The following is a 15,842-nucleotide window of genomic DNA, read 5'->3' on the forward strand; positions in this document are numbered from 1 at the left end:
GATTTTGAGGTTTGTTTAGAAAAGGGTTCTGCTCCTCTGTATTTATAAGAGTCTCATCAGAAACAGTGTGGTTCGCCGTGCACATCTGGAACCATTTACTTGGGTAAAACAAATGAGAAGTGTAGGAAGTAAGGCAAAACTCTTGCAATTTTTGCCAATTGAAAAAACAAACTGTTTTCTTACTCTGTACTTTAAATGTGGGGGAGGGGGGTCTGTTTCTCAGGCAGAAGACGTGAAGTTCTACTTAGGACAGACGTGTGATCTGTATTATTTACACAGACCTCGACATCATTTTGTAACCGGAAGTCTCAGTAATAGACAAAGGCTGGAAATTGCAGTCCCGCTAGCTGCAATAAAAGACGAACCGAGGGCACCAGAGCGATAGCACTGAAGGCAGGGCATTTGCCATGCACGCGGTCGACCCCGGGTTCGATCCCTGGTACCCCATATAGTCCCCCAAGCACCATCAGGAGTAATTCCTGAGCGCAGAGCCAGGAGTAACCCCTGAGCTTTGCCAGGTGTGAACCAAAAAGGGAAAAAAGAAAAAAAAAATGAGCCAATTTAGATGACCTCAAGTTTCTTTTGAAGGGTCTGGGGAGGAAGGTAACTAGGAGAGTTGGGAAGGAAGAGGAGGGGGAGGGAAAGCACCTGAGATTCTTCCCCAGCTCCACATCAAAAGCTTTCCAGGGTGAAACCTGAGTCTCCACAACAACAAGAATGACACTACAAATAAAGCTCAGTGACAGAGAAGCAAAAACAAAATGACAGGCCAGCAAAAACCCACGAGCTCCCACAAGACATCACCGCCATGCAACAGCCACAGCGCGCGAGCCTAGAGAGGCACTTACTTTTCTCCGAGCGTCAGCCGGAGGCTGCTCTGGAGTAGAGAAATGGGTTGTTGGCATTCGGGCTTTGAGCAGAAGACACACCCACATTCAGAACAGCAATTACTGCACTCAGGACCACGTTTATTAATAGAAACCACTTAAGAGTTATTTCAGCAAAAAGAATCTCCAGCAGTGAGCACACACGCGCGCACGCGCGCACACACACACACGCACACACACACACACACATGCGCACACGCAGAGATCCCCAGTAAAAAAATACCACAGAAAGAAGAACAGGAATCTATGGTTTGGCTAGGAAACCATTCTATTCTACGGGCATTCTTTACTGAGGAAAGCCGACTCTGAGCACACATTGACTTGACATTGGTATATGCAAGGCGCTCTTAAGGACTGGTTTCAGAACTTCGCTGGAAACAAATATTCATTAACAAGTCCTAAAAAACGGCTGCTCAAAGGGCAGAAGCACATGCTTTGCATGCAGGAAGCCCATGTTTGATCTCCAGATTATCGGCCCTTCGTGTTCCCCCAAACACCTCCATGAACAATCCCTGAGCAGAGCCCGAAGTACTGTTGGGGCCACCCTCTCAATACCCCCCCGCCAAAAGTCTGACTATTCCCCAAGGAGTGCAGGGACTAAAATCATTTATTTGGTTGGTTTTCTGTAGTTTGGGGGGCCACACCCAGCTGTGCTCAGAGCTTACTCTTCATCGTGTTCACTCCTGGTGGTGCTCAGAGGACCTGTTTTTAAAAATGTCTTATTTTTGGGGGGGCCAACCTGATGATGCTCAGGGCTTATTCCTGGCTCAGCACTCAGGGATCACTCCTGGAGGGCTTCAGGGAACCATACGGAGTACCAGATACTGAACCAGACCGGCTGCATGCAAGGCAAATGCCTGCCTGCTGTACTATCACTATGGCCCCAGACACAGTTTTTTGATTATTTGTTTTTAAGTTAAAAAAATTTTTTAAATATAGTAATATGTATATGAGAACATAATTACAAATTATGTTCTCCAGTCAGATACATTCTAAATACAAGTAAATCCTGGGCTTTTGGGGGTTAAAAACAAAGGAAAGGACAATTACCATAACCTCTAGTTCTTAAATCAAATTCTATATCCGGGAGCTAAGGGCAGGGCTCAAATGGCTGGAGCACAGATTTTGCATGTGTGAGACCTGGGCTTGAGCCCAGCACTGCACTGCGTGGCTCCCCGAGTACCACCAGGAGCAACAGGTGTGACCAAAACCCCCAAAGACTCTGTATCTATTTATATTTTAGTCTCCATTCCATGAATGATCAACGCTTCCAAAGATTTTGGATTTTGTGTTGTTATTTGGGGGTCACACCGCGCAGTGCTCAAGGCTTACTCCTGACTACACTCACGGATCACGCCTGGCAGTGTTCAGTGGACCAATATGGTGCCCGGTAATGAACCCAGAGTTGGCTGCATGCAAGGCAAACACTTCACCCAATGTACTGTCTCACAGCCCTAACGATTTTGTTTTGTTTTGGAGTCCTAGCCAGCAGTGCTCAAGGGTCCCTCCCGACAGGCGTGGGAGACCATAGGGGGTGCCAGGGAGGAAGCCTGGGTCAGGTGCATGCGAGTCAAGCACCTTACTCACTATACTACCAGGCAGGCCCCTAAAGATCTGCTGTTGTTGATGCTTTTTGATTTGGGGGCCACACCTAACAGTTTTCAGGGGTTACTCCTGAATTCAGAGATCACTGCATGTGGGGTGTTGGGGACCAGAGACCCAGGTTGGCCACGTGCAAGGCAATCGCCCTACTCCCTATATAATCGCTCTGATCCCCCTAAAGAGTTTTTAATTGTAAGGTATTGGGATTATCACATATTTCCAAATACATTACATCAAAAATTAGAATATCCGGGGCTGGAGTGACAGCACAGCGTGTAGGGTGTTTGCCTTGCATGCCGCCGACCCGGGTTCACTTCCCAGCATCCCATATGTTCTCCCGAGTACCGCCAGGAGTAATTCCTGAGTGCACGAGCTAGGAGTAACCACTGTGCATTGTCGGGTGTCACCCAAAAAGAAAAAAAAATATATTAGAACATCCAATTGTTCTAGAAGTACTTAGCTAGATCACTTCTAGCTTCTAGTAGCTCAAAGTAATCAGCTGCAAGGTCTGAACTGATCAAAAATAAATGTTTTTTGTTTTGGCCATTAGTTTTCTGGTATAAAAATGTCAGGACCAATTTGTTTAAAACAGGCAAGAAACCAGATTAAAGGAAGTCAAACCCAATCTTCCAGAGTGGAAGGGAAATTCCAAGGTGCATAAAACTAGATAACAGACCAAGCTGTGAACAACGTACAGACTGATCTTCCCACCCTCAGATCAGAGACCAGTGAACTGTCATAAACTGGAGATCCAAGGGACTGACACCCAAATCCAGTCATTCGATTCACAAATATCAAAATATTATAAATATCAGAAGTATCAAAATATTATGATTTATTATAAGCAGAACCTACACTTAAAATTTCCACCTATGCCAACATTTACTTTTCTTCCTTTGTCTTTCCTTGATTAAGGGGTCACAGGGGCAGTACCTGGATCTTACTCCAATGGCTCTGTGCTCCGGGAACACCTCTGGGTGGGCTACATGTATGGCAAATACCTCATCTGCCACTGTTATTACCTCTCCAGCCCCCAATATTTGCTTTTAAACCATTCTATGCCCACTGATAATGGGGAAAAATAAGACCACAATATAGTATCTTTTACAATGCAGATCAGCTTTTTTGTTGTTGTTGTTGTTTGGGGAGGGTCTGGAGGTGCTCAGGGGCTAGTCCCAGCTCTGTGCAGACTTTTCATTCTTTCTTTTTCTCTGGTTTCTATACTCTACCTGGAGGTGCTTGAGGGACCATGCAGGGCAAAGATAGAACCTGGGGCTCCCACATGCGAAGTATACACTTTTTTTTTTTCCTTTTGGCTTTTTGGACCACACCCAGTGAAGCTGAGGGATTACTCCGGGCTCTGCACTCAGGAATTACTCTTGGTGGTGCTTGGAGGACCATATGGGATGCTGGGGATCAAATCCAGGCCAGCCATGTGCAAGGCAAATGCCCTACACACTTTACTATCACTCTAGTCCCCAGTATGCACTCATTGAGCTATTTTCCCAGTCCCCTCATTTTTATTCTTTGTAACCAAGATGTTTTTTTCCTAAATTCTGATTAGTCTAAGATACAACACTGACAAAATTTATAAAAATAAACATTTAAAAATACTTTGGCAAGCATTAAGGAAAATAAATTAATCGGCACTATTAGTAGCTGACAAGTTGAGCTCTCAATTACTGAAGATTTTTTGGGTTATTTTGGATCAGTCAATCAATGTACCTGATCTGATAACCTCTTTCTTTAGCTACAAGACCCTAAAGGAAAATGTTGGTAGTCAAACACAAAGAATAAGGCTCTATTACTATTATTTATTGGGGTTTTTGTTTTGTTTTGGGGTCACACCTAGCAGCGTTCAGGGATTTCTCCTGGTTATGAGCTCAGGGATTCCATATGGGGTGCTGGGGATCAAACACGGGTCAAGGCAATTGCCTTACCCAAGGTACTATCTCTCTGGCCCCAACTACTACTAGTATTATCAGTGAAGCAAGACTGTTTTTAATGGAATAAAACTTGCTTTGAAAGACATAAGGGGAGAGAAAAAGAGGAAGCACATGTTCAAGAGAGAACACAGGCTTCTCCAGAGTGTTTTGAAAAAGCAAGCAAAGATACATAGACGAGCAAGCAACATACTTGTTCAAGAGAGAACACAGCCTGAAGAGCAAGTTGTTACTACATTTAAAAAACAGTGTATTCTGGGGCTGGAGCGATAGCACAGCGGGTAGGGCGTTTGCCTTGCACGCGGCCGACCCGAGTTCAAATCCCAGCATCCCATATGGTCCCCTGAGCACCGCCAGGAGTAATTCCTGAGTGCAGAGCCAGGAGTAACACCTGTGCATCGCCAGGTGTGACCCAAAAAGCAAAAAAAAAAAAAAAAAAAAAAAAAAAAAAAAAAAAACAGTGTATTCTTTGCCTTCACAAAAGAACCCAGTTCCCCAAGATTCAATTTGAAAATAGTGAAAGAAGAATGCCTGGGTCTGTTAACCCTCCGAGCATCAATCTGCTTGATTTCTGAAATCAACAGTTAGATTTTACAACAGGAAGTCAGTTTTGTCTTGACAGATTTCTTTCTTCTTAGAAGAAAAGTCACTCATTGTGATCACTAAAAGCAGAACTTTCATATAATTGCTGCCTGGCTACAATTTGATTTTTTTTTTTTAATTGCAAGGCTTTTTCTTGGCTTTTGGGCCATAAGTGGTGATACTAGGTGCTTACTCCTGGCTTTGTGCTCAGAGATCACTGCTGGCGGGGTTCTGTAGACCATAATGGTAGAAAGAACTGCATCCGGGTTGGCTGTGCGTAAGGCAAGCACCCTGCCTGCTGTACTCGCTCTCTGATCCCTTTCAAGACATTCAAATGGTGATTATTTTTCCTTTTAAGAATATGCTTTGGGGGGTTGGAGATAGTATAGTGGGTAAGGCCCATGCATGCTTTGCACGCAGCCAATCTGGGTTCAACCTCTGGCACTGCATATGGGTCCCCTGAGGACTACTAAGACTGCTCCCTGAGCAAAGAGCCAGGAGCAAGCCCTGAGCACCACTGGGTGTGGCCAAAACCACCCACTCCCCAAATATGCATTTCAATTTCATAGATACTTTGAAGAAATACATGTGCTTTCAGTAAATACCAGCTTGCTGGGGCTGGAGAGAGAGTATAGCAGCTAGGGCCTTGCCTTACATGTGGCTGACCTGGTCTCAACCCCTGGCATCCTATATGGTCCCCAAGCCCCATCAAGAGTGTCCCTGAGCACCACTGGGCATGGCCCCCAATCCAAAAACCTTAAAAAATAATAAATGACGTACTAACAATTAAGACAGAGCAGGGACAACTTCTAGGTACTGCACAAATATTTAGAAAGCCATGAATTTAAAAAAGGGGTTTTACAATAGAAAGCAAATTATCTAATGATGCCTTTTTGGCAGGTCTGATTGTTGGGGAAAATTCCAAATAATAATGGTAGGTCTTTTGTTGAAATATTGAATGCAATCAAAGTGGAGAGAGAGTAAAGTGGAAATCATCTGCCACACAGGCAGGGGAGGGGTAGGTTGGGGGTATATTGGGGTTCTTGGTGGTGCAATATGTGCACTGGTGAAGGGATGAGTGTTTGATCAGTGTATGACGGAGACTTAAACTGGAAAGCTTTGTAACTGTTCTCACGGTGATTCAATAAAAAAAATAAATAAATAAAAATAAAAAGGGGCTTTAACAAATATAAAAGCTTAGTTTATACTTGCCCTTAAAATCGACAATTTCTATAAACAGATATACGGAACAGTAGTGATATAATTATCCTAAAGTTATAATGATATCCTAAAATGCTATAATGCACTTACCTCCAAATAGTTCCAAATCTCTTAAGCCCTCAACAATGAACTTTTCCGAGACCCACCGCTAAAGAGGAAAACCCCAAAGAGAATTAGTATTTCTTCCAAGCCACAGCACAAATTAGCTATCAGCCATTAGAAACACAAACAAAAACACATCTACGAAAACAGAATCATACAGTACAGTTAAGATACATTTCAGTGGAAAAATTCAGAAAAGAATCTTGGGTTTAAACCAACTGGTATAATTCTTTTCTGTTTCTCTTAGCCCAATTAGATTAATAATTCTTAAATCTGACAGATGAAAATACAGTACTGGTCTTAATAATGAAGAAACCACTTTAGTCCTTCCTGTGTATAGAACTACATGACAGCCTTATTACAGATGGTTCAAGTTACTAATGCCAGCTTGAAAATTACTACTGGAATTCACAACAGAAAAAAAGTTATGAAGCTGTAGCTTGTCACAAGCCTCTACTAGTTTGTAAATTCCATCCACTAGGGTTTCTTTTTGTTTGTTTTTTGGGCCAGAGCCAGAGGTGCTCAAGAATCACTCCTAGCAGTGCTTGGGAGACCACACTGGATGCTGGGACTGAATCAGGGCTGGCCACAAGCAAGGCAAGTGCCTACCCGCTGTACTCTCTCTCTCCACTAGGGTTTTTAAAGACATCCTCAATTACATTTCCTTTTTTTTTTTGCTTTTTGGGTCACATCCGGCGATGCTCAGGTGTTACTCCTGGCTCATGCACTCAGGAATTACCTCTGCCGGTGCTCAGGGGACCATACAGGATGCTGGGAATCGAACCGGGTCGGCCGCGTGCAAGGCAAACGCCCTACCTGCTGTGCTATTGCTCCAGCCCCATCAATGACATTTTCAACCACATTAGCACAGCCCAAACTAGCATGACTAATCAATCTGTAGCCTTTACTCGCCTATTTCAGGTTTTTCCTGTTTGCAAATTTTATTTTTACAACATTTAGGATTGAACCCAGGATCTCACACGAGTGAGGAACATACTTCGCCACTGAGCTCCATCCCAGTCACTACTAGCCTGTTTCAAATGAGTATCTGATTTCTAGCATCTGATCAGTGGTCTGGTTTCACCTGAATCAGGTTAGGCTGAAATAGAAAAGCAGCTCATATTTAAAAACAATGGAACCAAGCTCGGATTACACTTAAAGGCTGGTGTTAAAGTTTGGCGTGGGGGCATTCTTTCCACTGGGTATAGTTCAGACAAAGAAGTGGTTCCATTTGTTCTTTTTAATTAACAGTGAAGCTTACTGTTTCCACAATCGTTTGGATCTATATACATAAACATAAAAAAAAAATTAGCGTTCAGAAGTAATTGCATAACTTGTGAATTGAAACCTACATCATTATCTGTCCCCTTGTCAATTTTTTTAAATTGGAAAAAAAAAAACCAAAACTTAAATTAAGAACTTGAAAATATAAAAACAAAAAAAACAAAAACAAAAAAAAAAGGGGGCCGGAGCGATAGCACAGCGGGTAGGGCGTTTGCCTTGCACGCGGCCGACTCGGGTTCGATCCCCGGCATCCCATATGGTCCCCCAAGCACCGCCAGGAGTAATTCCTGAGTGCAAAGCCAGGAGTAACCCCTGAGCATCGCTGGGTGTGACCCAAAAAGAAAAAAAAAAAAAAAAAGAAAATATAAAAACAATAGGCAGAACTGTACTGTAAAATATATAATTTGCATTTAAAAAGCGGTATAGTCAGAGAATCTCAAAGTACTTACACTTTGTCACAAAATTTAAAAAGAGGGGCTGGAACGACAGTACAGCACAGCAAATAGGGCATTTGCCTTGCATGCTGCCGATCCGGGTTCGATTCCCAACACCCCATATGGTCCCCTAAGCATCGCTAGGAGTAATTCCTGAGTGCAGAGCCAAGTGTAACCCAAAAAGCAAAATATATGTATGTATATATTTAGAAAGAATGACTAGTGCATTTTTCAGTACTTGATACTAAATAAGATACTTTTCTATGAAGTCAACGAAGCTTACAAAACAGCTAAATTCTGTGTTGATGTAATTTTTATTTGTTTTGGGGCCAACCCTGCTGTGTGCCCTTTAACACACCATCAGTACGTGGTGCAGGAACTTTAAGAAGGTCTGCCACATGCAAGGTAATTAATTGCCAACCCTGTACTATCTCTCTGACCTTTTTTTGAGATCATTTTAGCTGATGAAGTTTTCACATGTAAAAAATTTCATAGTTAGAAAGTCCTCAATTAAAACCCAGGATTATAGGTTGAAGTGGTAGTACAGAATATAGGGAAGTTGCCTGCATGCGATCAACCCAAGTTTGATCCCCAGTATCCCATACGATCCCCTGAGCCCACCAGGAGTGATCCCTGAGTACAGGGTCAGAAGAAAGCCCTGAGTGCCAGGTGTGGACACCTCCCCTGCACGCCCAAATAAACAAACAAAAAAAAATCTCTATGATCATTCTTAGGGAAGTGTCCTAGTTTCAATCTGATCCTGATTTTTCAAACATACAAACTTACTGAAGTGAAGACATGATGGAAATGGGCAGATTGTGAACACTCACATCACTTCACAAAAATGGGCCATGGACTGCTCTGATGTTCTGACTGATACTGAGATGGACAGCACCTCTCCCTTTGCTGTCAGACACAGCCATGAGGATCCGAGTCTCTGACTAGCCTCTGTCAGCAACTTCTTAGGAGAGGAGAGTGGCCCCTCCACTCCCACTTTTTATTGTATTTCCTTTTACTTCGATTTCTTAGGAGTGGAAGTTGAGGTGAACACCTGCATTTCTTCTTCTGTCCCTTCCTGCTCTAAGGCCTTAAGAGTCTTCGCATTACATAAGAAGACCTGCAGTATCTGCTCAAATATGTCGTTCTTCAGAAAATAAAAAAAGTAAAGTCAGAAAAATTGAAACACTCACCCTAATTCGCTCTGGTTTACTTACAAGAAAAGACATGAGTTCCTAATGTGTAGACCTACTTCAGTTTCAAAAATTCAAACCTACAACAAAAATAGAAAGGGACTGCATTAGTCAGATCTCTTTCTACAGGAACACCTTCTGAGTAACAAAACTGGACCATGAAACTACCATTCGGGCACTGCATGAGATCTACAGACCGCGAGATCCTAGCAATTTGTCAAGAGAAATGCCTCCAGTGACGATGGATGTGGATGGGCTTTGGCCAAGCACATTCTGAAAGATCCAACAGCAGCAAAAGCGAAGATTCTTAGCAGCATGGTTCTCATGGTTCTCTTTGACCCCTTCCCAGCAGCAATTACTCCATTTTTTCTTTATTTAATCAAGTCGTATCTTTATTTTGTTTCGGGGCCACGCTCAGCAGTGCTCAGCAGTTACTCCTGGCTCTACACTCAGGACTCACTCCTGGTGGGCACGGGAACCATATGGGGTGCCGGGGATCGAATCTGAGTTTGCTGTGTGCAAGGCAAACCCCCAACCTGCTGGACTATCTCTCTCGCCACAGCAGTATTTCTTTTTAGTCACTTATTTTTTAGGTTTGGGACCACACCCAAATCCCGGTGGTGCCCAGGGCTCACCCCGGCTCTGAGTGTGCAAGGCAAGTGCCCCACTGCTGAACTAGTACTCTGGCTCCGCAATTACTTTGATTCTTCTAGCTGTTCAGTGGTTTTGTCTTGGCCTTTGTTATGGCCTTGGAGCGAAAGGCAATGTTTGGAGCCCTGGGGTCACCCCCACTGGTGGCGCTGCGGCGGTTGGAGCAGGGGACACACTAGCTGAAGACTCAGTGCTTCACCGACACAAGGTAAGTACTCCACTGCTGCACTACATCCCCGTCCCCCACTTTGTTTTTCACTCGTAAATAATCCTTCTATAGCTCCGACACACACTGCAGACACGCATCTATTAACTCTCTACCATGGTGGCTGACAACAGACCGTATCACCTTCTGGTACTGTATCTTCCCGCCTGCCTTCTCCAAAGCTGTCAGAGGGGCCAGTGCAAAGGCCCATATTTACATTATTTTAACTATGCAAACACGGCTCCCATCCACCACCAATGCTTGCTGATGGCTGGTGTGTTAGTCTCCGCCCCCTCCCCCCATGTAATCCAGTAATTGCTACTTTTCCTACTTGTTTGGTTACCCATGTCCCTACTATTGACTTTCTCCAAATACTTCAACCGTTCTGCTTTTCTTATCTGTATATTTTTGCATACACTCAAACTTGCACAATTCCAAATATTCCCTAGAGACCACCTTCCCCAGTCCCAAGCCATGCTCTGCCACTAAACTGGTTCAATTTCATGTCAGCTGCACTCAGCAAGACATTTTTTTGCTTGTTTTGCTTTCGTGGTGATGCTAGGGGTTACTCCTGGCTCTGCACTCAGGACTCACTCCTGACGGTGCTCGGGGGACCATATGGGATGCCAGGGATTGAACCCGAGTTGGCTGCGTGCAAGGCAAACGCCTTACCCGCTGTACTATCGCTCCGACCCCTCAGCTAGCCCTTTTGCTGTGCAGATTTGGATGTTTTTTGTTTTGGGGCCACACTTGGTGATGCTCAGGGGTTACCCTAACTCTGCGCTCAGGAAATACTCCTGGCAGTGCTTGAGGGACCATATGGGATACTAGGGATGGAACCGGGGAGGCAGCATGAAAGGTAAGCACCTTACCTGCTATACTATTTCTTGGGCCCTGAGATTTGGATTTTCTAATATGATTTTTTTTTTTGAGGGCAGTATTTTTGAAGGCAATGCCAGGGGCTACTCCTGGATTTGTGTTCCAGGGTGATTTCTAGCTATGTTCAAGGGACCATGTGTGGATCAAACCAGGGTCAGCAGGATGCAAGGCGGTGACTCCTCTCAGGAACCCCCATTTGATTTTGAAAGCACAAGATTTACATCACTTGATTCACAGGTTATTAACACTATAGGAATCAAATAATTACTTTACTTTTCATTTTATTCCATTCATGGGCCACAACCGGCAATGCATCAGGCCTTCTCCTGACTCAGGTCTTAGGGGTGTCACACCTAGCTGTACTGGGGATCATGCAATGCTTGGAAATGAACTTGAACTCCCACCTGCAAAGCCTACACTTGAGATATTGAACTCTCTCTCCAGCCCTGTTAGTTTACATTAATCTAATGATAAGCAAACGCAGCAATGGGAAAATATAATTGAGAAATAGATTGTATTTGGTCAATCATATTTGAGAGGGGCCACTACGAACTACACACACACACACACACACACACACACACACACACACACACACACACATCTTTGGAACAAAGCAGCTCCCTGCAGAGATCTCTCCAGACCCTAATTATTAAAATTTTTAGAATTCCTAGAGTGCGAGGCCCGCTCTCACGGCTGCGCAACATTATAAACTATCCATAATAAGCAAAACAAAACAAACTGTCTAGCATTCCCTTCTCGGCAGGTTTGAGTAGTGGTGGGACTGGTGTCAAAATATTGAATGTAATCATTGTAGAGAAAGAGTATTGTGGAAATTGTCTGCCACACAGGCAGGGGAAGGCTTGGAATGGGGGGTTGATACTGGGGATTTTGGTGGTGGAAAAATGTGCACTGGTGAAGGGAGGGATGACTGATCATTATATGACTGCAACTCAAACATGGAAGCTTTGTAACTTTATCTCACCGTGAATCAATAAAAGACAGAGAGAAAAAGTGAGAGAGAGAGAAAGGGACCACAGGCATTCCACTGAGGAAAACTTTCTGAATACAGTGCTAACTACTTATAAAAATTAACCATAATAATAGAATTACATGGGAAAGGTTAAAATTACTAACGGAAACAGGGAATGACCATGATCCGGGGCTGGGGATGCGGCCGTGAGGAGTGGGGTGGGCTCAATGGCTAAACAACTTGCAAGATGAGGCTGTGACTGATCCTCAGGGCTGCCCTCCGTGTACCAGGGTCCTGGCACAACACAGGGTGCAATCTCTGAAGCAGGGAGGCGGGGAAGTGGTGAGAACTGCTTCTATTGAACACAAAAGCCCCAGCAAGCATGTGATCCCCAGAGAGCCCGATGACCAGAATGTGCATGATGAGCACCAGGACGACACAAGTGTGGCCCTTGGCGAGCAAGTGTATGACAAGTGTAAAGTGTAAAGTGTGTGCTTCCCCTCCCGGGCCACCTTCTCTCGCCTGAACTTCCAACTCTTGCTGTAGTCGCGGGTATCCTGTGTTGCTCCCTCTACCCCAATCTGCTGGGTGGGAGTTTCAGGCACACATCCACACCCGCCAACACTCTTTCTGCCTATCTGATGCCCCCTCTTCTAGGACAGAGACCCTTTGAGAGCAGGGAACGCATCTTGTTTCACTCATCTTGTTGCATTCCCAGGGGTTACTGTGCCCAAGATTTATCCAACCGTGCTCAAGGACCACTCCTGGCAGGTGCGGAGGCAGCAGCCACCAAGTACCCTGCCCACTGTTCTAGTTCTCTAGACTCCTGTGTTTGTTTGTTTTGGACCATACCCAGCAGTGCTTGGGGCTTAGTCCTGATGTTGGAGGACTATATGGGATTGAACCCAGGTGGGTTGCACACAACCTAAAGGAAGGTCTCCTAGAGGATTCTCCTTCCTGTACTTTTTTTTTTTTTGCTTTTTGGGTCACACCCAGCGATGCACAGGGGTTACTTCTGGCTCTACACCCAGGAATTACTCCTGGCGGGACTGGGGAACCATATGGGATGCTGGGAATCGAACCCGGGTCGGCTGCATGCAAGGCAAATGCCCTACCCACTCCAGCCCCCTCCCCTTCCTGTATTTTAAGAAATGAAGGCAACAAGCAATTCCCCTGAACTTAGTATGTGCCAGGGTCTGTACTAAACAACTTAGAGATTAGTTTGCAATACAGCAGACCCCACTCCCGTTATCAGCAGGGGATCATCAAATTCCCAGATGGCCAGCAGATGCCTAGAATGTAGGACTCTAAGGAACCCTAAATATGAAGTACGTTTCCCCCACTTTCCCCACACTCCCACTAACATTCAATTTATAAACTAGATGGTAAGAACTGAACAACAGTAAACGATTGATAACAATAATTAACATAACAGCACAATTATAGCACTATATTGCAATAAAAGTTGTGTGAACACAGTCTTACTCTCTCAAAATAGCTTACGGCAGACAGTATGCTGGGACTGCATTTGGCATCAGGTAACTGAAAACATGGGAAGTGAAACTGTGTTGAAGTGCTGGGGAAAATTGTGTATTATCACACTCCCAGTTTACAGATCAGGAGGTGAGGGCTCAGGGGGTTAAATGCACAGAGTTGCAGCAAAGAGCTGAGCGTGCTCTAGAAACCTGAGCGGTAATTATGGGCCAGGAGACCGATCAAGGGTTTGTGCAGAGACAGAACCAAACTGAGTGGGCACCACTGGCTTGGGAAACGCTGGGACCAAGTGTCAAAGGGTACAGAGGAGGACACGCACCTCCATGACCATTTCTCCCTAGTTTTGTCACTGGTTTTCTAAAGTTCTTCCAGGTCTACGCTCTATGTGAGCCAAAATGCCTTTAAGAGACTTGCTTACGGGAATAAGGGGGCCAGACCTGGAGTCCCATCCTGCCACTTAAGCCTGAGCATGGCCTTGGCCGAGACGCAGGTGATCCATCACATGAGGTGGGATTTTGTTTTTTCCAGGAAGGAACTCCTTCTTGCTTTGGGTGTTTCAAGCAAGAAGGGATCAGCCAACGATGAGCTGTCAAATGCAAAATGGTTTTTATTGGGGGTGACGGGGGGAGGGGGCAGCAAGATGGAAAAAAAGGGCCATTCTGAGCGGCTCCTCCTCTGTGGGAGAGTCAAGAGGGCTGATGCCGGGATCGCCAAACAAACGGCTGGCCATAAGTGTGCTCCCCGTTTCCCATTTCATTCACCCACACGCCCTCGCTCGCGCTCAGGGCCCAGCCCGGCACCCCATCTCCAACCCCGATCCGCAGCCCTGGCAGGTTCCGGGAGTCAGGCGGGCGTGGTGTTGGGGGAAGAGCGGGGCGGGGAGAAGAAGCGCTGGGGACGAATGTTAACACCTTTCGCTTGATCACAACGCAGTGGCCCTGGGCCCAGGAGCCCCACCTGCAAGTCGGAGGGGATGAAGAGGAGGGGCGGCAGACCTTGCCTCGCGCGCCCAGCAACTCCTCTCCTGCGTTCCCCGGCCGGGCCCGGCCGGTTCCGCCACCGGGCTGCAGCCCCTCATTGCGGGAATCGGGTGGAAAGGGACCTGAGCGAAGGGGGAGTGAGGGCCCGGGGCGGCCGCTCCGATGAAGGCCCGCCCTCGAGGAGATGAAATCGGCGTCTGGGCGAGGAGGGGACTGAGCCCTGCGGCGCACCAGGCGGCCCCGCCAGCCCGGTACCTGGTCCTGAAGTTAGCAAGCAGTACCGATCCCGTCTCAGCTCCGCCTCCTCAGTTTATGGCCGCGCCACCACCAGGCCGGTTACGGGGGAGGAACGCAACGTGCCATGCGCAGTAGCGGGACTAGGGCGGGCTGGTAGAGCTGCGCCCTGCCCCGCGCCGGCCCGCGCGCGAACGAAGCCCCGCCCCGGCCCACAAGAAGGGGAAGCCCCGCCCCCTGCAGGGTGAGGAAGCCCCGCCCCGGCCCGCTGGAAGGGGAAGCCCCGCCCCCTGAAGAGTGAAGAAGTGCCGCCCGGGCTCGCGGAAAGGGGAAGCTCCGCCCCCTACGGGGTGAGGAAGCCCCGGTACGGCCCACGGGAAGGGGAAGCTCCGCCTCCTGTGGGGTGAAGAAGCCCCATCACGGCCCCAGGGAAGGGGAAGCTCCGCCCCCTGCGGAGCGAGGACGCTCCGCCCTGGCCAGAGGGAAGGGGAAGCTCCGCCCTCTGCGGGGTGAGGAAGCTCCGCCCCGCCCCAGCCTACGAGGAGAGTAAGCCCCGCCCCAGCCCGCGGGAAGACGAAGCTCCGCCCCCTGCGGGGTGCGAAAGCTCCGCCCCGTCCCAGCCCACACGGGGACGAAGTCCCGCCCCGACCCGGGAAGAGGCAGCTCCTCACCATGTTAGGAGAGGAAGCTTCGACCCTCCTGGCCCGCGAGAAGAGGAATCTCAGACCCTTGCGCGGTGAGGAAGCTCCGCCCCGCCCCAGCCTGCGCGGGGAGGAAGCCCCGCCCTGACCCGCGGGAAGGGAAAGCTCCGACCCCTGCGGGGTGAGGAAGCTCCGCCCCGCCCCAGCCCGCGAGGGGCGGAAGCCCCGCCTCTAGGAGAGGAAACCCCGCCCCTTACGGGAAAGAAAGCTCCGCCCCGCCCCGCCCCGCCCGGCCCCTCAGGAAGAGGAAACGCCGTCTCTCCCGGCCCCAGCCGCGGGAAAGGAAGCTCCTCCCCCAGCTCGGCGGCCGGCAATTTCTCCCGACCGCTAACGCCGCCTTGGGGGCAAAGCGCAGTGTCCCACATGCTCGGAATTAATTCATTCCATGCAAGGCGCCCCGCCTCCCACTAAAGAGACCCTAACGGTGTGGAGGCTAAAGAGCGAGGCTGTCCGGGGGCGGCCTTCCGCTCCGCACCCTCC

The 15,842-nt window shown here is 47.4% G+C and overlaps 1 protein-coding gene across 11 annotated transcripts in view; it reads right to left on the reverse strand.

Annotated features, from left to right (window-relative positions):
* STRADA (STE20 related adaptor alpha) overlaps positions 1-15,408 on the reverse strand; it is a 30,957-nt gene extending 15,549 nt beyond the window's left edge. The window contains exons 1-4 of one of the 11 annotated variants that reach the window (XM_055131253.1): positions 15,333-15,408; positions 9,246-9,325; positions 6,326-6,383; positions 849-910 (exon numbers count right to left, since the gene is read on the reverse strand). In XM_055131253.1, the coding sequence (XP_054987228.1) occupies positions 849-910; positions 6,326-6,383; positions 9,246-9,281 (156 nt within the window). In that variant the 5' untranslated portion in view covers positions 9,282-9,325; positions 15,333-15,408. Of the gene's footprint in view, positions 1-848; positions 911-6,325; positions 6,384-9,245; positions 9,326-14,404; positions 14,654-14,682; positions 14,791-15,332 lie in introns of those variants that run through there. The other 10 variants (XM_055131252.1, XM_004617996.2, XM_055131255.1 and 7 more) reach the window with 10 other exon arrangements.
* Positions 15,409-15,842: the final 434 nt, after the last annotated feature.

The sequence above is a fragment of the Sorex araneus genome, chromosome 3, assembly GCF_027595985.1.
Source record: "Sorex araneus isolate mSorAra2 chromosome 3, mSorAra2.pri, whole genome shotgun sequence".
In the NCBI taxonomy this organism is placed as follows: domain Eukaryota; kingdom Metazoa; phylum Chordata; class Mammalia; order Eulipotyphla; family Soricidae; genus Sorex; species Sorex araneus.